Source organism: Onychostruthus taczanowskii, unplaced genomic scaffold, assembly GCF_017590055.1.
Source record: "Onychostruthus taczanowskii isolate IOZ18803 unplaced genomic scaffold, ASM1759005v1 scaffold155, whole genome shotgun sequence".
Taxonomy (NCBI): Eukaryota; Metazoa; Chordata; class Aves; order Passeriformes; family Passeridae; genus Onychostruthus; species Onychostruthus taczanowskii.
In genome coordinates, this window is record NW_024498741.1 from 796,114 (window position 1) to 821,996 (window position 25,883).

At 47.7% G+C, this 25,883-nt stretch overlaps 2 protein-coding genes and 1 long non-coding RNA gene across 6 annotated transcripts; 1 reads left to right on the plus strand and 2 right to left on the minus strand.

Moving 5' to 3' along the window:
- Positions 1 to 706: 706 nt before the first annotated feature.
- Positions 707 to 10,044, minus strand: PPIH (peptidylprolyl isomerase H). Of its 3 annotated transcripts, none has more exons than XM_041399117.1 (10): positions 9,973 to 10,044; positions 9,550 to 9,614; positions 8,930 to 8,953; positions 8,400 to 8,444; positions 7,945 to 7,987; positions 6,381 to 6,473; positions 4,762 to 4,849; positions 3,865 to 3,905; positions 2,605 to 2,693; positions 707 to 1,779 (listed from the first exon to the last, which is right to left on the minus strand). In XM_041399117.1, exons 1-9 carry the CDS (start codon positions 10,036 to 10,038, stop codon positions 2,625 to 2,627), a joined length of 534 nt encoding a protein of 177 aa, XP_041255051.1. In that variant the 5' UTR covers positions 10,039 to 10,044; the 3' UTR covers positions 707 to 1,779; positions 2,605 to 2,624. The 3 variants fall into 3 exon arrangements, with proteins under 3 accessions (XP_041255051.1, XP_041255052.1, XP_041255050.1); XM_041399116.1 differs by having other exon boundaries at positions 779 to 998; XM_041399118.1 differs by lacking the exon at positions 2,605 to 2,693 and having other exon boundaries at positions 775 to 998.
- Positions 8,960 to 15,336, plus strand: LOC121333071. Of its 2 annotated transcripts, XR_005952238.1 has the most exons (5): positions 8,960 to 9,633; positions 9,929 to 10,123; positions 10,930 to 11,035; positions 11,528 to 11,607; positions 15,231 to 15,336. It is a non-coding gene; the product is annotated as an uncharacterized LOC121333071 (long non-coding RNA). The 2 variants fall into 2 exon arrangements; XR_005952239.1 differs by lacking the exon at positions 8,960 to 9,633 and having other exon boundaries at positions 10,087 to 10,123; positions 10,907 to 11,035.
- A 3,030-nt stretch (positions 15,337 to 18,366) lies between these two features.
- HIPK4 (homeodomain interacting protein kinase 4) lies at positions 18,367 to 20,123 on the minus strand. Its single transcript, XM_041399134.1, has 2 exons — positions 18,675 to 20,123; positions 18,367 to 18,393 (listed from the first exon to the last, which is right to left on the minus strand). Exons 1-2 carry the CDS (start codon positions 20,121 to 20,123, stop codon positions 18,367 to 18,369), a joined length of 1,476 nt encoding a protein of 491 aa, XP_041255068.1.
- Positions 20,124 to 25,883: the final 5,760 nt, after the last annotated feature.

Genomic DNA, 25,883 nt, shown 5'->3' on the forward strand with positions numbered 1-25,883 from the left:
CAGTGCTGGGCAAGGCCAAGCTCAGGCAGAGAGTGCACCCGACACCCGGTGCCCAGGCACGGATGGGATCTCTCTGCATGGGATGAAGCACCTGCATATGACAGAACAGACTCAGTCCTAACTTTCATCAAGTGCTTTACGTTTAAACAGCTGGATGAGAAGCTCCTGCTGGAACCCAGGCCTGTGCAGGGTGCGAGCTTGTTCCCTGCCAGGAGGGTGAGCTCTCAGCCCTGTTTGGGGAGAAGGCAGCCTCAGCTGCACTCTCCTCACTACACAGGAGAAGCAGCCCCAGTTTCATTCCTATAGCATCACCATTCTGTTTTTCCCATATGACAAGCCTGCTCCAACACCCTTGTCAGTACCCAGGTGAATCCCTCCTCCAACACATGTGGCACATAAGAGCTCAATGGTCTGGTGCTACCATGTGCCAGGAGAAGGCTGAAAGACACCTGTTTACATGAGAACTCTCCTCAGAGTGCAGCACTCATGGTGATTGAATCTGTGCTATACCAATTCCTCATGCCTCAGGAAGGCTGTACACACAAAGGTTCTGGAGATTCCCAAGACACCAAGAACCTTTCTGCCAGCCAGGCAGCTGTAGTTACCTGCTGAGTGAAAGAGCTGGTGCAGCACAGCTCTGCCAAGCTCCTTTCACCCCTTCTTTCTCTCAATATCATGCAGTAAATGTTCCTGACTGAACCAGCAAGGGATAATGCATGCTGCTGAAGATGTTACAGCCCTTCTCGCCTAGAGAAGAATCCATTCCCACTAATGTTAATTGATGTGTACTGCACATGTTTAAAAAATTCTTTATTTACATTTCAAAATGTAAAAAAAAAAAAAAAGAAAAGAAAAAAAAAGATGCCCATTATTAAATAATTTCAGGAGAACCTCAAGAGGATGGATCTGGCCTGTGCAGAAGTCTGGGGCAGTAGGTGAGCTGGCTGGAATTCGAATTGCATAGAGCCAGCACAGGTCTAATCACCAGTAAAGGAACACTGAAAGGAAGAAGAAACAGGTAAGTCTAAATGCTGAACAGCCATTGCCAACAGATCCTACAACAGCCAGCCTGTGCAGTGACACTGTTGGCCACACAGCGATTTTAAGTGCATGGCAGTTGCTACACACACCAGCTTTCATCATCCAGAGAACTCAGGAGTCCTCCTGAGTCTGCCTGCCAGGCAACTGCATCTACTTCTGAAGTTAAAGCAACAGTGTCTGTTTCTCCCAGCTGATTTTCAAGGATCTTGACAAGTAGCTGATGTGGCTGTCTGACATCAGGCAAAGCAAAAGCTGTTCTCGTCCCCAGTCAGATGAGAGACATGAGAGTGCAGCAAGACTGTTCCTAAGACCTGTCTGGGAAATAAGTAAGGTGGCACCAGCCTTGCACTTATGAATGAAAAGCTTCCAGGCTCAAGCTGGGCACTGGCCAGAGATCCAGTACTCCAAACTAAAATGATAATAAAGTCTGGGACCGAGTACAACCCTAAAGGGCACCCGACCCGTCAGCACAGCTCTGCAAGAAAAGGGACAGCCTTGCTAGCAGGCTTTTTCCAAAAGCCTGTAAATGCCACCAGAAGTACCAGGGGAATGGAAGAATGATTACACTCCCTGTTGTCACTTCATCAAACAGCAGGAGCTCCCAAGAGTCTGAAGTGCTGCAGGTCTCTAAGACTTTATTACAAAAGAAGGAACATTGTGGGCAATTCCAGTTTTCTCTGGATATCATTTAATGGAAGGTCAAAAATTGTGAGTATGTGCTTTTGTCCAAACTGCCTCCTGAAATTTGGAAAAAATCAGCAACCAAATGGTTAATACAGCAGATTTTGACAAGGTGCAACTCAACACACTGAAATCTAGACAGATTTGTTTAAATACCTGTAGTTTTTACAGTAAATTGAGCAGACAAATGGAAACAGAATACGTACTGTATGTTAGCCTGAGACTATTGGTTTAACCAAAATGAAGCCTGAATAACAGTAAATAGTGGAAACATCTCTTTTCAGATAAAGACAGTGGTACTTTTTTCAAGTCAAGGTAAGACTATGCAAAATGGTAATTCCTTGGTCCTTCATTATGTTGGTCCTACAGCTATACTGAGCAAGGAGGCTCAAGTTCTCCCTTTCTCTTCTCCTTTTCTTGATCCCTGCCTGTCCCACCCATGGATAGTCTGCTTTTTGTAGATGTTGGAAAGTTCTCCAATCTGCAGGTCACAGTGAGGCTTCACACCAGCTAGACTGCCTGGGTATTGCCAGAGGGATTACTGCTGTAATTCCCTTTCATCCACTTCCTACAATCGAGGCTTCAAGGCAGCCTAACCCAATCCAAGAAAAAGCTCCCATAAACCCATCTTCTCCTCGACTACAGCTGCAAAATCTTATCCCTGCTGTGCTGCCTCTGGTGTTTGTGCAGCTTGGAGGGAAGCCAGTTCTGGGACTTCAGCTGACAAAAAACAAATGCTGTTAGAGAAGCACTTTCTGGTGTTTCAACGAGCTGACACAGCTCTCAGCAGGTTCAAAGAAACGTGAAAATAAATCAAAAGAAAAATAAGAAGCAGAGCAGCCCAGAGTTCATGGCACTGTGCCTGTGAAGATTGAGACTTACCACATTGCTTTTACATTGCTTCACATTTCCCCACACTGAGAGATCACAACTGGCAACTTGGGTTTGTTATTAGGACCTGTTGGCACATTCTGGGGACAAACAAATACAGAACACTAAAACTTATAAAAGCACAGCAAACCCAGGCAGTGACAGATACCGGAAGATTGGCTAAGAGATCTCTGTAACATGAGGAACAGGGAATTCCAGACACAGCTCCGAGGAGCAGAAAAGCACCATTACACATTTGGCAACAGGCCCAACCATAAGCTGGTGAATTCCCTTTGTAAGCAGAGGTTTGGGACACAGACCAGAGGCTGGTCCTTTGCATTGGAGGGAAGGAACAGAGTAAAAACTGGAGAGCTCCTCATGGAGATACTTGAGGCTGCTCTGGCTTTGATACTAAAAGCAGCTGCCACAAGCAAAACAAACCTGTGCTCACACAGAAAGGAAGGAGACAGTGGCAAAGAAACCCTCATTCTGAGCCTCCTGATGTGCTGGACTCAGCTGTTCTCTGAATCTCTATTTCTTTACTTTGGGCTCACTGTACTGGTACCCAAAGCAGGCTCACCATAATGCTCCAGCAGATTATACCATGCGGTACTACTCTTTCCATGTGACATTTTCTCAAAACCCAACAGCTCTGTGTTTTGCCCTGCTTTCTAGATTAGAGACCCTTATGCACATTATCCCACATGTATCATGGAGTCAGTGCTGGCTGTCTCAGAGAACTTGCTGCTATTTATTAAATCTACTCATTATCCTGCCATGACACCCAGGCCTGATGTTGGCAGCAATCATCACCTGGACTGTATTTATCTTCAGCTCCTGGAAGCCCATCAGGAGATTAGTTTAATTTTTTCTTATTAAACATGCTGATCGTAGTTCAGCAGAACTGATGATTTTGCATCCACTGAATAATCCAAAGAAGTGAGATGCTTTACGCTCTTGTCTGAGCTGCTGATGGAACAACTTTTTAATTCAGCTTCTGAACAAATGCAAAGCAAATAAAGCCAAGAGCGCAATCCCTGCTCAAAGACTATCACAGTCACAAGATCCTAGCATTTCCAAAGCCAACTCATATGACAGCCTGTGCTTCAACAGATTTCCTGCTACATTATAATGATGACAACCAATAATGCCAGTTGTCAACACTGGTATTCACTGGCATCCTGTAAACAGACAGCAGGACAACTCTACTTAATCATGTATGTAACTTTCCAATGCAGACATTCACAAGGAAGTAGCCATATTCAAACTTACTTCAATTTTTCTCATGACCAACAGCCCATCGACAATTTTACCTAGAATGAGAAAATTTATCCACTTCAATATGGCTGGTTTTTACCTTTGTTACCCCCCACCCATCACAGGTATATGCACTTCTGTCCTTCCTGAAAAGCCCTGGGCAGTGTGTAGCTATTGGGCACTTCAGGGTTTGTTATTGATCACTAAACTCATAAAGGAAACAATCCCTCTTCAAACATTTGCCACATTCAGCACAGATTAAGTGCCTCTTCCCATCACAGGGGTAGTGTATGTAGAAATTTGGGCGTTGAGACCACCAGCTTAAGACTGGCCTGGAACTCCTACAGTTCAACCAGCAGTAAATACAAGTTAGCAGATATGGTTTCACAGAATTACTGTCCAAAACTCTGGTGAAAGCTCAGCCCTCTCTAATAGTGGAGAAGAAAGGATCCTTCCACTCATCTGTGCCCTCTGCACTGGCACAAGGATTTGTGTACAAATACAGTACACTGAACACTGATCTGGATTAAAGCTAACCTGTGAAAAAACAATTCATTTCAACAGTGATCCAACAGTGATCCATCACAGTATTAGGTTGTACAAATCCCTCAGATAGCACAAGCGAGGAAGGAAGAATGAGCAGTCCATTCCCAGAGGTGGTTGGGCACTGAACAGGCACCCCAGGGAATGATCACAGCCCCAAGGCTGCCAGAGCTCCAGGAGAATTTTGACAGTGTTCTCAGGTAGAGTGGGATTTTTGGGGTGACCTGTGCAGGGTCAGGAGTTGGTCTTGATGATCCCTCTGGGCTCCTCCCAGTAAAGAAGATTCTGATTCTCACTATTTATTTTAACAGCTTCCCTGCAGGGATGCCTGTGAGCTGCCACTCCAGGACTTTTACTGCAGGTACTCACCGAACACAACATGTTTCCCATCCAACCAGTCACACTTGGAGCACGTGATGAAGAACTGGCAGCCGTTGGTACTCGGACCACTGTTTGCCTGGGGTTTGAGAATAGCAAAATACAACAAGTATACTATTTCAGACTGACCAAAACCGAAGGCAGACACGTAAAGAAGAGGTGTTGCTCAAGTATCTATTATTTTTAGCTTATTGCTAGACAAACCAAAGGAAAGAAAATACATATCTGCAGGAGAGCACACTGTGCTGGGATGTAGCATGTCACCACCTCTGGTCACACTAGAATGTGCAAGAGTCACGTCACCAACTATTTATTATATTTCTACAAAGGCGTGTTCAATACAAGACTCTGCCGAAGTCCAGGCTTTAGAGCACACTCCTGAAAAAAAAGGCTGAATGTTTTGGTGAGAAGTATTTATTGGCTGCAGCATTACCCCGAGGAAAACTGAACACCAGAAAGCAGGGCAAGAAAAAAACCCAGCTGATTTCTGGTTTTTGGGAGGTTTCCTCAGAATAAAAATTTAAAAAATTCAACTATCATGATGAGAAAAGTAACAACTGTATTGGCACACAGAACTCACAGGAACAATGGGATGAAGATGTGAAATTTTATTCACACCCAAGTACAAAACCCAGAGCATTTGCACTCTCTTAAGAAAACATCTCTGCAACACTGAATGCCACTTGTGATATTGACAACCAGGAGCTACTAAAGCAAGTTTCTGTCCTGATGAGTGAACTGGTCAAGTTTTGCAGCTGCAGGACTGCAAAGGACAGGATCATTTTGGCTTTCTAGTTAATGCTAGCCAGCTTCAAAATGATCCAGTTGGGATCTATGGTTTCTGGGATCCAAGGTTTGACCCAGTGTAATGACTTCAGAGCCATGCCACTTTAACACAAAGCTGGCAATACTGGAGTGAATCCCTTCTCTCACACCACAGTACACTAGCTGCTTAGCTGTGCCATGACACCTCTTTTCGGGTCATGTTTTCAACATGGATGAATAACTAACCGAAATTATTAAATGTCCTAAGCAAGTGGTTTTAAGGGCAGAGCAGCTGAAAGAGCTGGGGAAGAAGTAGTTGCGGATAGGAACACTGAAGCACTGGCTCCATTTGCTTTCTATTCCAAAAGTCAGGGTATTGTTCCTACCAGACAATGTGCAACGGTTGCAGTTTCTCCTACTATGTTGAATAGGAAGGTCTGTTTTAAAAGATACCATGGTAACACTGCTGTGGCTTTGGAACTCCCAAATCTCTCTGTTTCATCCTTGCCAAGGTCAGTGTTTGATAACAGTATCAGGAAAGAAGAAAACACCACCAACTCACCACTGTATGAAAACTCTAAGAATTAAGCTCTTCTGAAAGCAATCAAGCTAAGCCTGCCCCAGCACTCCAACAGGCATCAAAGAAAGGATGCTGCAGAATCAGGACTATTGTGTTACTCAACATATTAACCCAAAAGTAGCTGCTTGACTAGTAGCTACAAAGCAGACCTTGTACCCAATGGCAGAGATTCTGTTGCCAAGCAAATACTATATACACTTAGGAAAAGGGCACAGAGAAAGTTCCAAAAGCTTTTTAGTCTGTAATGTCATTATTTTATACTCACCATAGAAAGCAGGCCAGGAGCAGAGTGTTTCAGCTTGAAATTTTCATCTGCAAAAGGACCTCTATATATACTGGCTACTCCAGTGCCATCTCCCTGCATGACAGAGGTACCCAGTCAGCGACAGCATGTGTTCTGTAGCAACTGCTACAGAACAATTCAATTTAAAAATTAATTTAAAATCTCCAAACAAGAGGAAAGGGCAAAATGGATTATGTATTGCCATTTACATACACCAGCAGGGAACACATACAGTGTTTCATTTCTGCGCAAGAACAGCAACCGGTTTCTAACACGTAGTTCACCGTTCACCATTCTTACGTTGGTAGAAGCCCATGCAGATGGTAAGTTTAAGTCCAAGCCTCCTAGAGTGAAGTGGAGGCAACAGATTGCTTGGTACAGACCCATCAGGACTTGGAAGGGAAAAGGGAGGAGATACAGAAGTATGGGATGGCGTGACACAGAAAGCAGAAGTGGTTGCATGGCAAAAGTTGGCTTATAGTGGTTTTATGTATTTCACCTTATTTTCTGTGACTTTATCAGAAATAGGAAAGCAATCTCTCTGTTCTACAAGGACAATTTCTAATATAAAGATTTTCTGTTTACGTTGTACTTTCTACTAAGTCCTTTTGCTCTACTTGCACAGCCCTTGTTTGTTTCCGTCCTTCTCTCTGTAGTTTGCTTAAACTTTTGGCTTTGAGAAAGAAACTTGCACCCTGTCTCAGGGGTCAGTGTGACTGTGCTTGCTCCCCAGGTGGCTCTGTGATAAATATAACATATAAATTTCAAATACTGGAGCAATGTGTAAAGCTCGTTGAGATGCAGTGGAAGTAATACATGCACTGGGACATCTGAGCAGTGTCACAATTAGCAACTACCACAGAGTCTGGTGTTGCTGGACTGCTTGCTGTGTGGTCATTTCTCTCAGAAACTTTCATACAACCATGTTTTATATTAAAAAAAAATCTTTATTGCTTCCCTCATATTTTGAAACACTTCCAAAAATAAAATAATTTTACTGAATCCTAGAACAGCGAAGAGATCCTGTGGCCCTTCAGCCTCACTCATATATTCTGCTTATCCCCATGTCAGAGCACGACCACCATTGTGAGCGCAAAGACTTCTCTATTTTGAGAAAATTTAGTAACAAAAGGTTAGTTTTGATTTAAATGACGTCTTATATTATGCACTGGGTTCTGTACTTAGGGTCTATCTACAATGTGAATTGAAATTCACAGAGGTTTTTGTCTGGAGGAGGACAACAGAAGGGGGAAGAAAAACAGGGCAAACAAAATTTTTCAAGTTTTGAAAGCTTCCAGGGTTTTGGCAGGCTATTGCAGAGAGAAAATATTTTGGGAAAAATGTGTGTTCACCCAAGACTCCATATTTGTTTTCAGGCGGTTTAATGTCCATTGCAGTAGGATGGCAGCAATGCTATGAGGATACCTCCAGTTACTACTGGATACCTCAAAAAAGAAAGAGAGCCCACAAATCAGCACAGACCCTTGGAAACAGTAGCATGTTATACCATAGAGGAAAAGGACAAAAAGAGTACAGGAGTACATACATTTACGAAGTCACCTCCTTGGATCATGAAATCCTTTATTACCCTAAAGAAGTAAACCAACACTTAGTTCTCAGTGGCCAAAAGCCTCAAGAAGCTCAGTGTAAGATGAAAAGCGGTTCTGCCTTGCTGTGCAACAGAAGCTAATAGTCTGTGAATGCTGCAGCCTAAAATTGACAACATATATTAATTAATGGTTGATATGAAGTCCTTTAGGACTCATTGCTTTTGAACAGGGATAGTGATTACATCATACATGCAGTATCTGATGTGGCACACCAGAAACAGAGGATTCCTCCCAGTGGGGAGGACAGCATCCCCAGGTCCCCCAAAGCCATAGAATTACATTAGCCATGATCTGCAAATGTCTGCAACACCACTAACAGCTCAAGGCAGGTCACAAAACCCCATATGGCTCAGGCTGCTATTTAGTGTCAAAACAACAGTAGATGATTTACCTGTGGAAAGTGCTTCCTTTATAACCTATAGGGACACCATCTTTCCTGTAGGGAAGTGAAAAGGAGAATTATTGCAACCTACTGGATATCCCAACAGAAAATCGTCCCAGCAATTCAGAGTCCCAAAGGGTTGCCATATACATTAGCAGCTGCCTTGAAATACAACCAAATGACACAGCCTCTCAGCTGCTGCTGTTGGAGGCATAAAAAAGCCTCGAGTGGGCTCTGCACATGAAATGACTCTGTTCTCTGTAACATCCCCACCATCACCTTCACAGGATCCCACTGTAATATGCAGCATGAGCAGGTGGGCTTTGCAGATAGGGGTTTTTAGAGCCACCTGGGCACACAAAGTCGTATAAGAAAGAGAAATCTGCTATCTCTGTGAGTCTCCAAGCCCCTCACAATTTCCTCAGAGCAGATTTCTCTTCCATTTTGTACAACGTGAAAAAGTTCAAGACAAACCCTTTCTACCTCAGGCAGCCCTGTTTCTCCAGTGGGACACTTAAAGGACATTATAATCCACTTACCTGAATTCACCTGTACAAAACTGCCTGGCAAACAAAAAGAGAGCAGAGTGTTAGGTGCATGTGAACTCTGAGGGCTGCACCAACTAGTGCACAGGATTTTCCTTATTGTGTCAGAGATGTTCCCAGAAAAACAGGAACAGGAAATGGTAATTCCTTCCCCCTGCCATTTCAAAACATACTCAGTGCTCTTTGTAGCGAGGAGGTCAGAGAGCTGACACCAAGGTTGTAAGAGACTGTGAATGTAGGGCAGGCACTGTGTTTGACAGAGATCAGGGTATGTCCATCCCTCCAATGGAAGTGGGATTTCACATGGTGAATCCCTCAGTTGATGGCAGGAGAAATGGGTGGCCAGGAGACCTCCACCATGGCACAAGGCACTGCCTGCTCTAAATGCATGGAGCAAATCAGGAGGCTTCACAGAGGAAGCAGAGGAGGAGCCCTTCCAGCCAGACAGGGTCCCCTGAGAGACCAGGATGCCACACAGCACCTCTGAGAACAGAGACACAAAGTAGGTGAAGCAGTTTGGGGTGGGTGTCAGCTAATCAGTTTGCCATTCTTGCACCAGAAAGCCTTTGCAGTTCCAGTCCAGGCGAGCTGCAGGAACGGTAGCCGCTCATTACCTGAAGTTCTCTGCTGTTTTGGGTACAACATCTGCGAACAGCTCGATCTTCATGCGGCCGACCTCCTGAGGAGACGGGGGCCAGGTGAGTCTTCCAGGACCCTCACACACAGACGCCTGCCGCCCGACCCTCGGCACTCCCCCAAACCGGCCACCTCATTCACCCCCATCCCTTCCGGCCCCTCCTGACGTAGTCCTCCTCCTTTGCCCTGCGAGCCCTTCCCGACGGGCCCAGTGACCCGACAGACCCGCCATCCGCCTCCTTCACCGCCCCTCCCAGCGCTTCCTGCTGCGGCCCTGCAAGCCCCACGTTGAACCCCCGGCAGCGCTCGTGCTCTCTCATCCCCAAAACACTCCGACATCTCCAGTTATCCCCGCAGTCCCTCCCCGGGCGCCGCCGCTCCCCGTCCTGGAGCACCCCCACCTGCCCGCCGATGGTTACATCGAAGAAAACCACGGGGTTGTTGGGATTCGCTGCCAGCGCCGACATCGCGACTACCACTGCCGGAAGCGGAAATGGCGGCGGAAGTGGAAACGGCGACGAAAGGCGAGAGAGGGCCGGGCGGGCGGTGGGGGTAAGGTTGTCCGGGATGTGTGTGGTGTGTCCAGACCGTATCTGTGGTATCCGGGTGGCGTCCGGGGCTCCATCCTGCTGGGGCAGCTCGGACTCCCCAGAGTAGAGCGCTGCTCGGCTGGGAAGACCTGCCCGTTCATCTCCTTGCCCCACTGGGCACACGCCGGCTGAACATAAGCCCAGTTGTGCCCAGACGGGCAAGGAGGCCAATGGCGCGTGGGCTGTACCAGCCACAGTGTGGCCAGTGGAACCAGGACAGTGACCACCCACCTGTGGTGAGGCGCCTCTAGTCCTGGGGTCAGTTCTTGGTGCTTCTTTATAGAAAAGACATAGCGGGGCAGGAGTATGTCCAGAAAAGAGAATAGAACTGGGGAAGGGTCTGGAGCACAAGGAGCAGCTGAGGGAGCTGGGAGGACTCAGCCTGGAGAAAAGGAGGCTCGAGAGGACTTTCTTGCTTTCCACAACCCCCTGGCAGGCAGATGCAGCCGTGTGAGGGTCAGGCTCTGCTCTCAGGGAACAAAGGACAGGACAAGAGGGACTGGCCTCAAGTTGTTGCAGGGCAAGAGGTTCAGGTTGGACATTAGTAAGAATCTCTATGGAAAGGCTCGTCCAGCCCTGGCGCAGACTGTCCAGAGTAGTGGTAGAGTCCCCATCCCTGGAAGAGTTTAAAAGCTGTGTAGATGTGGCACCTGGGGACATAGTTTAGTGGTGGCCTTGGCAGTGGTGGATGAGCAATTGGTCTCAATCTTCTGGATCTTTTCTACTAATTCCATGATTGCAACAGTTAGGTCTGTGCTCGCTTTCAAGGTTTGATCAGCTGAACACTGCCTATGAGTCGTTTACAGGACATCCTTCAATGTTCTGACTGTGCTTGAGCAGAAGTCATGCTTTCTGTGGCAGAAAGATGAGCAAGGTATGTAAACAAGTGCACTGCAACTTTTCTGCTTGGAAAGAGACCTTTCCTGGACGAGAATCCTGATTTGGAAATTGTTATGTATGCACTCAGTGGCTGAGTGCAGCTGTCTGTGTGCAATCAGTGCTGCAGGTGGGCCTTGCCCTTTACTTGTGGCAAGAGAAGGCTGCAGTGTGAAGATCAGCCCTGACTTGGCTTGTACAGAACTGGGCTGGCGCAGAGCACTTTTCTGCCACTGAAATGCCAAAATGGCAGTGTCTGCTTTTGGTGAGCAAAGGTGATCTATTTCTACACCTTCAGCCTGTGATTGGTGACATGGTTTTCTCAGGGCATTTCTTAATGACTCTAAAGATAATTTTTGAGTGTTACTGTTTCCTGAGGGTGAAAATCTACTCAGTGATTTGCACTGGTGAATTGTGTCCTTCAGTGTGTCCCAGCTGTGGTTTTGCTTTAAAAACCCCTGCAGTTCATCTGAAGATACCTTTTTTGCAGGCCAGGGATGAGCAGCAGTACAAGATGAATGATGCCTCAAGACGTCTCTGCCAAAATACATATTTACTTCTCTATGCCAGGTAGGAAGAAGTGTGAAAGGATGTTCAGAATATACTCTCACTTGTGTTACTGATCCTTTTGCTGTTCTTTTCTGATGGGTTTTGGTTTTTTTCATAGGAGAGAATGTCTGTTTGTCCAGGTGAGTTCTGTCTGTCTTGCAGTTTGACAGGCCATTTCTTCTCCCTCACTGTTAGGCACTAATCTGGGCTTGTGTAAATTGCCAGATGTGTGCTCTCTGAGAAGGGCCAGTTGTGAAAAGGGGCAAAATGGACATCTGAGAGTATAAAGATGAGTCACTGCCTGAAAGGGACAGACATGGCTGGAAAACTGATCTATTTTCCAAAGCCTTGTGCTGCTTCAGTCTTCTGCATGTCATGTCAAGTGTGCCAGAAAATGACAGGCCTGAAGCTGCAAGGAGCTGCAAGAAATCAAGGAGGTGGAGAAAGCCCACACACACTGAGGAGGGGAAGAACTTTAATAGAAGCCAGCCAGACATTCCATCTCCCAGGAGATGCAGGGCACCCTCGCCACCAGCTGGGACATGGCCATGGGAGCTGGCTCAGCTGTTCCCATAGGGAGAGAAAGAGCCTCCTGATGGCAGAAGCTCAGGGTAGGATGGTGTAAGAATGAAGAAAGGGAACTTTCTTCATTCATCCTCAAAAGAGGAGGACTAAAAAGTAGCAACATTTGCAACATTGCAACAGTTGCCTCACTCTTTGCCAATGATTTCAAGTGCATATGGCTTCTGTACACACCTGTTCAGTACTGGTCACCAAGCTTCCCAGCATAACCTGCCAATGACCATCAAAGGCTGCAGATATCTCAGAAGAATGTTGACCATTAAACCTGACATTTGTGATTGAAACAATAAAGCCATCAAACCAAACCCAGTCCCAACTGATACTTCTGATTGTTCTATAGAGAGTTTGACCATGCAAGAAACAGACAGGGTTTTTTAAAATTTGTTTAACTCAAGACTTCTTTTATGAACACTCCCCTGTGATGCAGAAAGGTGGATGCTTTCTACACCTGTATTGAAAGAGCATGCAGAGACCTCAGGGAAAAAGAATTCTCAGGAGCAGTGTGGCCAGGGCTCCTGGATCAGAGGCTCAGCTCCCCTGTGTGTGGCTCATGTTCTCCCAAGTGCAACATCCAGGGAGAGATGTCTTTGCAAGAGAGATGGGGAAACCAAGCAACTACAAGCATGGACACTGACAGTCCCCATCAGCAGGGCTGTTTGGTTAAGCAGGTGGATTTCCACTCTTTTTACTGCTTCTTTTGGTGAAGAAATTGGTTTCCTGGCAGACTTGGGCAGTGGAGTTTGATTAAAAAACACAACACTTCACCTTGAAGATGATTCTGCAGTGTCTCACACAAGCTGCAGTTCATATACCTTCTGTCCTATTTCTCAGCTATCCCAAAAATCACAAAACCAAGACAAACATTTAGGCATTTCATATCACAGAAAGTATAAAGCACCAGCTCCCAATCCTGCTGTGAAGCTCACTCCAAAATGAGGAAAGCATCCTCTCTGATCTCCACTGCCAGTGCTCGGAGCTGCTGTGCCCTCTAGCAACCAAGTCCAATGAAAAAGGTGTTGGGAGTAGGGGATGTGAGCAGGAGCAGAGTCCAGATGAGCATCCAAGTGCAGGGATCTTTCTTGGCATCAGTCACATTCTGGTGACCTGTGTAAAAGTCACTTCTTCAGCAGCCTCGGAGAAAGGGAAAGATACTTTACTATACAATTACTAAGATAAATGGTATTATTATTTAGCTACATGTGTTGCATCTGCATAAACCAGTTCTTTGTGCCCTGTGCCCTTACCTTCTCAGGCACACATGGCATCAAAAAACACCCTTGCAAATTATGTAAAAATTGCAATACAAGCCAGGTTACTCTTCCGCATCATCTGCTCAACCAACAATGTGTCTCTCCAGGGCCTGCAGACTATGAGTGGCCTCAGTTTCCACTCAATTTTTTTCATGTCCTCTGTCTTCTCCTCTCTCCCTGAGCTCTCCTCTCTGCTGGACACTCTTCTCAGTCACTCCCTGACCTCCCAGTGCTTTTCACTGTAATTGTGCTGGCAGATGTTACCTAAAAACACTATCCCAGTTTGGTGATCTGCACATTTTCCTCTTCTCTTGCTGCTGTTTGATGCATTTTTTTTATCTTATGAGCTCTTTTGCCCTGGCTCCCTCCTGCTGTTAAACCCAGTTCCTGCAAGAGAAGTGACAGTCAGTATCTCCTCCGTGGTCCCTTACCTTACCTCTCTGACTTGGACAGCTGGTGGGAACCATCACAGCGCCTCCCAGTACATGCTTGTCTCTGGGTGTGGAACATAGTTTCTGAAGGAGAAGAGGGAAACTCACAGTAACGCCTTGGCAATCTCCTGCTGGTAGAGCTGATTGGAAGGCAGCTCTCCAGGCTGCCAGTGAGGCAAGTTGGCATCAAGTCCTAAGGCTGGTTCAGGGATGCGTTTGAGTAAAGTGACACATTCTCAGCTCCACAGCTTCTATGGGCAAGCCATGTCAGTGCTTCACCACCCTCACGGAAGAATTTCTTCCCAGTGTCCCATCTAACCCTGCCAGATAACAGTGTGATGCCATTCTTCCTTTACCTGTCATACCAGCTTTTCCCAAGTCCCTCTCCAGCTCTTCTGGAGCCCCTTTAGGCACTGGAAGGGGCTCTAAGTTCTCCCTAGAGCCTTCTCTTCTCTGGGCTGAACCCTGGCTCTTAGTCTGTCCCCTGAACAGAGCTTCTCCAGCCCTCAGAGCAGTTCCATGGCCTCTGGACAGCAGGTCCACATCCTTCCTGTGCTGGCGAACCCAGAGCTGGAGGCAGCACTGCAGGTGGGGTCCTGTCTGAGTGAAGAAGAGGGGCAGAACCCCCTCTCACCTGCTGCCCATGCTGTGGGGATCAGCCCAGGACAGTTAGTTTCTGGGCTGTCGGTGCACATGACCAGCTCATGTCCAGCCTCTCACCAGTATCCCACATCCTTTTTGGTGGGGTTGCTCTCAATCTCTTTATTCCACAGTCTGTATTGATACTGGGTGTTACCCTGACCCATGTGCAGCACCTGCATTTGGTCATGTTGAACCTCCTAAAGTTCCTGTTGGCCCACTGATTGAGCCTGTCCAAGTCCCTCTGGATGGCCCTGCTGTCTAGGCACATCACCTGCACTGCTCAGCTCGGTGTCATTTGCCAGTGGGCTGAGGGTACGCTTGATCCCACTGTCTGTTTCATTGATGAGGATATTGAATAGTACTGGTGCCAGTACAGACCCCTGAGGGACATCCATTGTCACAGATGTCCATCAGTACTCAGCCATCTGTCCATCCATTAATCTGTCCTTTTGTCCTTCTGTCTGTCTATCCATCCAGGCAACCATCTGTCCACTCTCCCATCTATCCTATCCTCATCCATCTTGCCATCCTTCCCTTTGGCCTGGCCGTCCCTGCTCTTTCCATCTGCCCAGCCATCCGCCTGTGAGAGACTGGAATGTTTATGGTTAAAACTCAAAACATTTGTGCCCCATCTGAAGTGTTACATCATACAGTGTAGAACTCCTGCTCCAAGGGAGGTATCTGGGTGTTCCCACTAAGCCTGGGTATATATTAACCTATTGATCTTTGCATTTTGTAGGCTTCCTCCACCCCGATAGATCAAGACCGTGAACATCACTTTGACCAACTTTAATTAAAATTGCAACAACCAGGTTTGTTGCTGGACCTGCTTGTGGGTGATAACTGTATAAGCATTCTGTTCTTATCCTTTCTTTCTCTTTCTTTTTCCTTATAAATTTTCTTTAATGTTATTTTTATGCTTTTATATTGCTGATAGGAAAGGTGAATGCTAATGTCTTCACAAACAATTTCATGGGTGTGGGTGTGGGTATTAACGTCTTTGATATGAGTCTTAATGTCTCTACTAACTTTGAGCCACAGGTTTGTTACAGAACCCAGACTGTTTGACTGCTGAAATGGCAAATGGGTCTGCAAAAGTCTGAGTTTCTGAACTTGGGCCAAAATTTTATGTTTAAGGGGGGAATATGTGGTAGGTGATTTGGGAAGGCTTGTACATTCTGAGTACCTCAGCCAGTGGGGAAGGGAAGAGGGCAACATGTGGCTGGGAATTTAGAATAAAAGGAGGCTGCGCCCTCCAAAACTTCAAGAGAGAAAACCCAGTGGGTGTGTGCCCCAGTGGACTCTCTCCCTTTATTCAACTAAAGTTGCAGGACTCCTCTGTCTTTTTGGACACTGGCTTTTCAGTGTGTGATTTTCTGCCCATTACTATAGATAATAACCCAAACAGCTGCATTTTAAAACTTGCTAAAAACCTTATTCTACCTTAATGTTCTAAAGTTTGCAAAAAAAGTTTGTCCTTGAACTTCCTGAGTATTTTGTTGTTTCTCCCACACACTGCCCAAAGTAAATCAAAGAACCTTCCCCTAAACCCTCCAGGCAGACTGGGGCATGACACCACCTCAGCTAGTCATCCAGGTATGCATCCATCCCTCATCCTGGCTATCCCTGCTGTCCATCTCTCCGGCCATCCAGCCCAATCATTATTTCATCTGGCCATTCATCCATCCATCTGTCCAGACAATCCTTCCCATCTCTCCCCTGGCCTGGCCATCTCTGCTGTGTGTCTGTCCATATGGCCTATGGCTGGCCAATCCTGCTGTTCATCCATCCATCCATCCATCCATCCATCCATCCATCCATCCATCCATCCATCCATCCATCATCCATCCATCCATGCCCCACAATGGAGAGAGGGAGGTGTTTGTCTCTCCATCTATCCCTGGCCCTCACCCCCTCACGAAGCCTTCTCCACCCAATTTCCCCCATGACCCTGAAGCAGATGAGCTGGACAATGACTATCCCTGCTGCAAGAACAAGGACAAAGTGACACCTTGCAGGGGAACAGAGAGGCACAGGTGGGAATCCCCATCTCCCCCAGGCAGAGGATGGGGATGAAGATGATGGTGAATACCATTCTGCAGGAGCAGGACAACCCCTACATGTGTGACAGGGTAGGGAAGTTTGCGGGAGACAAACCCCCAGAATTGACCCCCATCAGCACAAGCACAAGTACAACGGCATGACTGGGAGCTGAGAAGCTGGAATAAAAGTGTGGATAGGGACTCAGAACCCAGCTTGGGAGGGTTCCAGACCCCATTTGGAGATTCCAGGAGTGCTGGGGGAGTCTCTGTCCTATGGGGGGGGGGTTCTGGGGGTCTTGGCCTCTTTTATGGGACCTCATGTGTCGTGGAGGGGTCAGACAGGTGGTGAGGGGAGGTTTGCCCCTTGCTGCATTTGAGGGTGCTGTGAGGGGATATTGGTGGAGGGTGTTCTCAATGCCTGTGTCGCCTCTACTCTGGATTTTGGTTGGGGTCAGCACTTCTGGGTGAGTCACCACCAGCTGCTGCTGACAGTGGTTTTGGGGTGGTTCTTGGGTTGTTTTGTCCTTTCCCAAAAATCTCCTTGCAGGGATATCCGACTGGTCTTGGGACTTTGTGCAGCCAGCAAGCTCGGTGCTGGTTTTGAAGCTCAGGATGAGTGGAGCTGGTGCTGGCCACACCATGCCACCAACACCAAAGGCAGTTTTTGTAAGCAGGCAATGCCAAGTGCTAGGAGAGCCTCTGCAGCTCCATTCAAGGCCAAGGAATAGACCACTGAGGAACCACTGGGTCTGGCTGTGCTGAATCTGGCTTCCCACTCCAGTTTGGGGAATGTCACAGGGTGAATAGAAGCTTTAAACAAGTCTTGCCAGTTTAAATTCAAGAAATTACTCTGGCCCACAAGTTCTAAGGATAGTGCATTAGGTCTATTTATAAATGAGTTATTTATTAAACAGACAGGAGATAACATGAAAGATGTTAATTAGAATTACTTACTATGCAGTATAAAATTAAAGGAACTACTAGTAGATTATATGGAACAGTGCACAATATCAAGGTACCTATATTAAAGCCAGTAAAAGAAATAGTACTGATTAGGAGTCAAATGTAACTTACTACCGAGATGATGATAATGTACAGAGAGTTCTTTTACTCAGCCTCCAGAGGAGTAACTGGAAAGCAGGCATCCCTGTTACGGGGAGAAACTACACACATTTCCAGAAAAATGTGCAGATTTTTGCTTTGTGAAAGCAGCTTTTATAGTTTATGAAGTGAGGTGTTTGTCAGACAGAAATCCAGCTTATCTTGCCAAATTTCACTTCAACAGTAAGGTGTTGGCAGTTGGGAGATGCCAGACTAATGTTAACCCCATGACACCAAAATAATTCATACAAGACAACTTGCCCTTTTTGAGCTATCTGACCAGTTAACAAGCTACAGGTAAGTTTTTTGGGGTGTGAGATGCCCTCCTACAGGAGAAAAACAGAAAACACAAGTTTTCTGGAGTTCATGCTGTTGTTGAGCCTGGGGATGGGGGTCCCCCATGCTGCGGTGGTGAAAGTGACAGGCCTTTGCCAAGTGCTCTGCCAGCCCTGGGTGAGAAGCTGGGACCCCCCCCAAGTCTTGGCAGTACCAAACTCCCCAGGCAAATAATCAGTTGAAATGCCCAGTTTTTGGCAAAATTATTTATTGGGGCGTCAATGTGAGAAACATAGCCGGTAGCATCTGGCACAGTATGTTCTGTTGCAGCCCTGACTGTGGTCTCCTCCAGCAAGGCGCTGGGTTTTGGTGGTGGGGGTGCTTGAGGGTGAGGAAGAAGAAGGTCTCTTGCAAGCTCTGGACTGCTGCAATGTATGCAAGGGTTGCTGTGGGGTCTCAGTGATGCTGGGAGTGCCACTGGCTCTGGGGTAGGAGGAGCGTGCTGAGTACTGCAGGGGCATCCCAGCCCAGCCTCTGGAGCCTATTCTCCAAATCCCTGGAGCCTTGGGGTTGCGCCACATCACCAGAGCTCTCTGTGGTGGGGAACAGGGAGGAAAGCATGGGGAGGGGTTGAATGTTACCTCCTTTTTTTGTGGGAACCTCAGGCACCCAGGGACATGTAGCGCCAGGAAACCCAAGTATGGAAGGGACCCCAAGCACCCTTTGTCCCAGAGTGCCCATTCCCAGGAGCCCCCTCCCTGTACCTTGGCACAGGATGAGCTGTAGCATGTTCCAGGCAGGTTGTGTTCCATGATGCCACTGACTGGGCTGCCATACCACTGGCTATACCGTTTCATTTTGCTGGGAGACCGTGGCACAGCCAAGTGACCCTTGGTGGGCTCCATCTGGGGACACCAGTGGTGCTGACAGTGCTGGCTTCCACAGTAGACGAGACTGGGGGCTTGACAGATGTCCTGCTGACACTTGTCACCAGTGTCCCCAGCTGGCTCAGCTAGGCTGAGCCCATCCATCTGGACAGTGGCCTTCTGGATGCCTCCCTGGCTGACAGGGATGAAGGCACCTTTCTCTCTGCCTGGGAAGATCTCGGCTATGCTGGAATCCTTACAGGAAGCCCGCAGGTCTTCCTGGCTGAGCTGGTAGTACTGGGTGGCCTCAAAGCCGGCCTTCACCTCCTGCATGGAGATGAAGGGATGATGAAGGGCAGCACTGGGTGTGATTCGCTCATGTGAGTCCCAAGTGAGCATCCTCTTCACCAGCTCCACCATCCTGTACAGATCACAATGCTTAGCTAGCTCCTCCTGATCAGGATCAGGCATCGGACAGACATTCACCACCGCCAACTGATCCAGTGAGGAAAAGATATGCTCCCTCCTCTCCATTGGCTTTGCTATCACCTTCCCTGGTGGTTTGAGCTGCCAGGTACCAGTGGAACATGGCACACGTTGGAAGAAGGACTGTGTCTTCTGGGCAGCGCAGAGCAGCTCACCCCGGGGTAGGCCCAAGGTGGAGCAGATGTAGCATACCTGGTCGTATTCATCATTGCCAGGGTAGAGTGGCCAACCCAAGTGAAGCTCGGCCATCACGCAGCCCAAAGACCAGATGTCCACCTTCTCGCAGAAGGGCAATCCCAGCAAGATCTCTGGTGCCCGGTAGAAGCGGGTTTGGATGTAGGGCTCCTGGACATGGCAGACCTCAGGGAGGAGGATAGCGGAGCCAAAGTCAACAAGCTTGATGTGGAATGGATAGCGTGCATGGTCCACCAGCATGATGTTCTCTGGCTTAAGGTCAGCATGGATGATGGAGAGCTCCTTCAGCTTGACCAATGCCACCAGCACCTGTGCTGTGATGGTACGGATGTGTCGGACTGGCAGAGGTGAGAAGTTGTTCTGCTTTTGGAAGTCAAAGAGGTTTTGCTGCAGCAGCTCAAAGACCAGGTAGGTCCAAACCGTGTCACTGAAGGACTCGAGGAAATGAATTATGTGAGAGTCCTTTGTGTTCGCCTCCCGCAAAGCCTGCATCAGCCTCAGTTCATTCTTCACTATTTGGCCATCATGATCACAGTTCTTCAGGATCTTGATGGCCACCATCTCCCCAGTGCTCCTGGACTGCCCCTGGATCACCTGTCCAAAAGTCCCCTTCCCCACCACGGCCATTATGTCATAGCACTCGGCACCTACCACTAGTGTCACCATGGTGGTTTGACTCTTCACCAGGGGCTCAGGATCCTCCAGCTCAGCACCCAGTGGGGACTGGAGACACCTAACTCTCCCAACCCTGCCTCACAACCCTGTAGGTTCCAACATCACCATGACAACACATGATGTCACAACAGAAGCAACCTGGGTGGAGGAACCCCCTGAAACCAACACTGGCCCTCCCGAATCCAGCCCTGCTGTCCCCAGATCCATCCATAACCTCAATAACTCATCCCTGGTCCCCCCAGAATGGATCCCAGCCTCCTGAAAACTCATTTTCAATGCCCTAACCCCTTTCCCTGGTCCTCCAAAATCCATCCAAGTCCTCCATGACCCATATACAGTCACCCAAAACCAATTTCTAGTCCTCTAAACACAGTCTCTTGTTCCCCAAAACCCATTCAAGCTTCCCAAGATCTATTCCCCAAAACCCATCCAAGGCCCCCAAAACCTCCCCTAGTCTCCCAAGCCCATCTGAGCACCCCATGATACATACCCAATCCCCAAATCTCCAGGCAAACATAACCCGCCCCAGGTCCCCCAAACCCAGCCCTAGCCCCTTGAAATCCACTCCTGTTTCCCTAAAACACAGCCTAACTCCCCCTCGTATTGCCAGCCTGAGAAAACCTGTCTCTGGCTCCCCAAACCCCATGCCCAGACTGCAGTTTACTTTTTTTTGGGCATTAACATTTATTTGGGCATTAACATTTTTTGGGCATTAACGTTTATTTCAGCCAAGCCAAGTGCAAGGCGCCCTCCCCTACTTGAAAGTATACACAAAATCTTTGAACATCCTCCAAAAAAGATGGATTCAGGGGAGTAAGTGAGTTAAAGAGGGTTTGGGGCAGTGATGCCCTACCATCACCATTTTAAGGGATTGCCAAAGATTCCCGTGTTTGGTGGGGGGATCATTGCTCACCACAGAGTTGGGAGCTCAGTGCCAGCTTATGCAGCTGAAATTTAAGGGTTCCCTCACCCCTGAGTCCCCCCCAGACTGAAACATGGGTGACTTCCATCATCACAGGCTGCTGGTTGAATTGGGGGCCCCTGGGGAAGAGCTCAGCATTGGGTAACAGCCTCTTCTTCCCCTTGTGCTGAGCGATGGGGCCTCTGGTGGGGACCCCTCAGAGGAGAAACACGTGCTGGGCATCCACTGCCAACAGTGGACTTTGCCCTCTGCAGCCCTATTGACATGGGGCTGGAAGTTCTCCACCTGTTTGGTTTCTCCTTTCTCCTTCAGTTTTACCACTGCTGCTGTCTTCACACTGCCCATCCTCATCCTCCCCTCACCTTCCAGTGCACTCCCAACCAAAACTATACCAAATTTTTGCAATTTGATTCTAGACCAGCATCCCAGAATTTTATCCTTCCTGGTGGTCTCTTCATTGATCCATCCATCCCCAGTGGTCCAAATTCAATACTGGCAGCTTCAACATCTGCATGCTGGTGGGTTTTGGTATCCTCTGCCTGACTGGATCCTCTGGTTGTTGCACTAAGACAGTGCAACCCACCAGTGGAGACAGTAAACTACTGGGTCAATGGCTGCACTCACTCCTCTCCCATTGTTCCCCTGGTTTTCAGTTTGAACTGGATTGTGTCAGGAGACTATAACTTCTTCCTTCCTGCTGTGACAATGATTAAGCTCCCAGGTCTTTCCCCACGTCTCATTATTTTGGGGTCCTGTTAAGATCTGGTTTAAACCCAGAAGAGCAAAAAAACCCGAAGTCTCTGTGTATAAAACGGAAAGAATTTGAAAGTTCAAAAATGTGATTAAAACCAAACAGGGTTAGATGTTGGTGCCAAAAACTTGATATATTTTATTTAATAGTAGAAGAGGGAAGGAAGGAAGTGGCGGAAGTGGTGGAAGGAAGTGGCAGAAGGAAGGAAGTGGTGGAAGTGGCAGAAGGAAAGAAGGAAGGAAGGAAAGAAAAAGAAAAAGAAAGAAAGAAAAGAAAGAAAAGAAAGAAAAGAAAGAAAAGAAAGAAAAGGTGTGTGAGGAGTGGGGGGACAGGGAGAGAGTGACAGGGGTTAGGTAGAAACATTATCACCTTTCTGGTGGTCCCACTGATGTCTCATTGCTCCCCTTCATCTGGTCTTGGTGGTGAGGTGTTGCTGACTCTCCGCGTGTTGAGACACGAGGCTTGACTCCATTTCAGAAGGCTGATTTATTATGTTAAATATTATATTAAAATACTACATTGAGACTATACTAAAGAACAGAGAGATCAGAAGGCTACAACAAGAATAGAACAGCATAGCATAACAAAATCCTGTGACTGCTCACAGCCTTGGCACAGGTGGCTGTGATTGGTCATCAATGGAAAACAATCCACATGGACCAATCATGGATGCACCTGTTGCACTCCACAGCAGCAGATAGTAATTGTTTACATTTCTCTCCTGAGGCTCCTCAGCTTCTCAGGAGAGGAAAAATCCCAGCAAAGGATTTTCATAATATCATGGCTACATTTCACCCTTTTAAATTTATTAAATTAAATAGAAAAAGAATGTTTGTAATTTCTTCTGCTGGGCCCTTGCAGAAGAGAGAACAAACACTTCTTGAGGTTCATCTGTTGCCAATCAAAACCTCAATCAACTGCTGATGTGGAATGGTCAGGGAAATTCTTCAGCTGTAGAGCATCACATTCTATCATGTCACTAAAACAATCTTAAAATAGAAGAAAATGCAAAAAACTCATGCAAAGAAAGTTCATTGTTTCAAGTCCAAACAGCTGAGTTTCAGGACAGAGTCCATGGACTGAAGATGTTCCTCTTTGACATCTCTGGAAGTCCCCTTTGGTCCTGAAACAGGCTTGCAGAATTCTGAAACAAAGAACTGCTAAAGAAAACAACAAGAATTATCAAAAATCCATTGACAGTCATGAAACAATTCAGAGAAAAATTCTGGAATGCCCTGGACACAGCTCTTCATTGAACCACTTGGGCTGAGGCACATTTTTGGCTTTTCAATGCTTTTGAGCTGCTAGCTCTTTCCACTTTTCTTTCTTTCTTTATTTATTTTATTTTATTTTTTTTTCCCCAAAAGAAGAGTAGCAGCAGCAGCAGCGGGTCTCTAGGTCCCTTTGGTGGCCCTGGTCCTCGTGGGTGGACCAGGGACCCCAGAGCTGGCCCACAGAACGGTGGCCCAGGCCCGGGCAGGGAGCTCAAAGCTCCCAAACGCGCGATCGCAGAGTCGACCCCCAGAACATCTCCAGTCCGGCAGACAGCGGCGGGGACATGGCCCCTCTCTGGGACAGGCTCTTGTTCATCGCCGCTGTAGTCAATCGAGTTGCCTGGCAACACGGGCGGATCCACGGGAGGCGGTGCTGCCGCGCTCGGGAATCCGGCAAACTGCTGGAACCGGCGGGGCTGGCCCGGGCGGCGGCGCGGGGTCCGGTGCCTCCTGCGGGGCTGGCCGAGGCTGGATCGGGTCCGCGCCCTCCCGGAGCCCGCGGTTCGTCTTTGAGAGGTTTCTCTCGTGCCGTACCTGGTGGAAATGGGGCGCGACCGCGCCACCGAGCTACAAGCCCTGCAGCCTCCCTTTTCTTCAAAGCACGGAAGAGAAGTTGGGACCCCGTACACATTACGGAGGGTTTAACACCCTGGGCCTCTGTCCACTCAAAAACAGATTTCATGAAATCCCAAAGATCTAAATCAAAGGAGTACACTACATCCGGAGGTCACCAATTGTTGGTGACTCTCCGCGTGTGGTGACACGAGGCTTGACTCCATTTCAGAAGGCTGATTTATTATGTTAAATATTATATTAAAATACTACATTAAGTCTAGACTAAAGAACATAGAGATCAGAAGGCTACAACAAGAATAGAACAGAACAGAATAACAAAATCCTGTGCCTGCTCACAGCCTTGGCACAGGTGGCCGTGATTGGTCATCAGTGGAAAACAATCCACATGGACCAATCATGGATGCACCTGTTGCATTCCACAGCAGCAGATAGTAATTGTTTACATTTCTCTCCTGAGGCTCCTCAGCTTCTCAGGAGAGGAAAAATCCCAGCAAAGGATTTTTCATAATATCATGGCTACAGTGAGGGTCCCCCATTGCTGCACCCTGCCACACCACGATGAAAAGTATGGAATCCAGTGCATTAATATACGTTTTGGGCAGGGGGGAATGCCCATACGCCTCCCTGGCAAGAGGTTACTGCAATTTGCAATACTGTGAATTTGTTGCATCATCTACAGTGTTCTGGTGCAGGGTCTGGGGACTCCTTGGGAGTGCCTTTGACGGGCCATGACGCGTCCTGTGCCGTATATAAGATTTTCCTGGGGTGAAGGGCCCCTGCAGCTTGGGGTCAATTGCACAGTAGAGGGTGGGTGATAACTGCCTCAAACCAGAGGTATTTTCACCACACACATCAGATGAAAGCTGGAGTTTGGGACTTTGAGCACTTGCAGAGGCCTACTTTCTGGCAGCTTTAGTTTTGGAGAAATCCAGCAAAATTTGCACATTGCATGCTTGGCTGGCCATGGTCAGCCATGTGGAGTGGGCACAAAGAGAGGCCACTTTCCAAGGGAAAAAGAAGTAATTTGCCCATGGTCTGGGCATCAGATGACAGCTGGCGTTTAGGGCGCTGAGCAGTTGCAGGGACAGAGTTTCTGGCAGCTTTACTTTTAGAGAAATCCAGCAAAATTTGCAAATATCTACCTTGGGTGGCCATGGTGGGCCAGGGCGAGTGGCTGCAAAGAGAGGCCATTTTCCAGGGGAAAATGAAGTCGTTAGGCCAGGCTCTTGGTATCAGATGAAAGCTGGCGTTTGGGGCACTGAGCACTTGCAGGGACCTAGATTCTGACCACTTTAGTTTTGGAGAAATCCAGCAAAATTTGCACATTTCTGGCTTGGGTGGCCAGGGTTGGCGAGGGCGAGTGGCCGCAAAGATAGGCTATTTTCCAGGGGAAAAAGAAGTCCTTTGGCCAGGCTCTGGGTATCAGATGAAAGGTGGTGTTTGGGGCTCTGAGGACTTGCATTGGCCTAGACTCTGACCACTTTAGTTTAGGAGAAATCCAGCAAAATTTGCAAATTTCTAGCTTGGGTGGCCAGGGTGGGCCAGAGCGACTGGTCACGAAGAGAGGCAATTTTCAAGGGGAGAAGGAAGTAGTTTGGCCAGGGTCTGGGCATGAAATGACAGCTTGCACTTGGGGCTCTGAGCACATGCAGGGGCAGATTTTCTGGCCACTATATTTTTGGAGAAATCCAGCAAAATTTGGAAATTTCTGGCATGGTTGGCCAGGATTGGCAGGGGTGAGTGGCCACAAAGAGAGGCTATTTCCCAGGTGAAAAAGAAATCGTTTGCCAGGGGCCTAGGCATCAGATGAAAGCTGGCGCTTGGGGCTCTGAGAACTTGCATTGGCCTAGTTTCTGACCACTTTAGTTTTAGAGAAATCCAGCAAAATTTGCAAATTTCTTGCTTGGCAGGCCTTGGTCAGCCATGTGGACTGGCACAAACAGAGGCTATTTTCCAGGGGAAAAGAAGAGATTTGCACAAGGTCTGGGCGTCTGATGAACGAAGGCATTTGCCCAGGGTCTAGGCGTCAGATGGCAGCTGGCGTTTGGGGCTCTGAGGATTTGCAATGGCCGAGTTTCTAAACACTTTAATTTTGGAGAAATCCAGCAAAATCTACAAATTTCTGATTTGGTGGACAGGGCTGATGAGGGCGAGCGGCCACAAACAGAGGCCATTTCCAGGGGAAAAAGATTCTGACCACTTCAGCAAACACGCCCTTTCATCTGATA

Bases quoted from the DNA above. Each gene is read 5' to 3' on its own strand.
- PPIH (XM_041399117.1), bottom strand. From the start codon at position 10,038: ATGTCGGCGCTGGCAGCGAATCCCAACAACCCCGTGGTTTTCTTCGAT. The intron at 8,954-9,549 runs GTAATGAGCGGC...TTTGTTTGCCAG, and splicing joins AAAACAGCAGAGAACTTCAG to GCAGTTTTGTACAGGTGAAT. The intron at 6,474-7,944 runs GTATGTACTCCT...TCTGTCATGCAG, and splicing joins AAGGAGGTGACTTCGTAAAT to GGAGATGGCACTGGAGTAGC.
- HIPK4 (XM_041399134.1), bottom strand. From the start codon at position 20,123: ATGGTGACACTAGTGGTAGGTGCCGAGTGCTATGACATAATGGCCGTG. The intron at 18,394-18,674 runs GTACAGGGAGGG...CTCCTACCCCAG, and splicing joins ACAGCTCATCCTGTGCCAAG to AGCCAGTGGCACTCCCAGCA.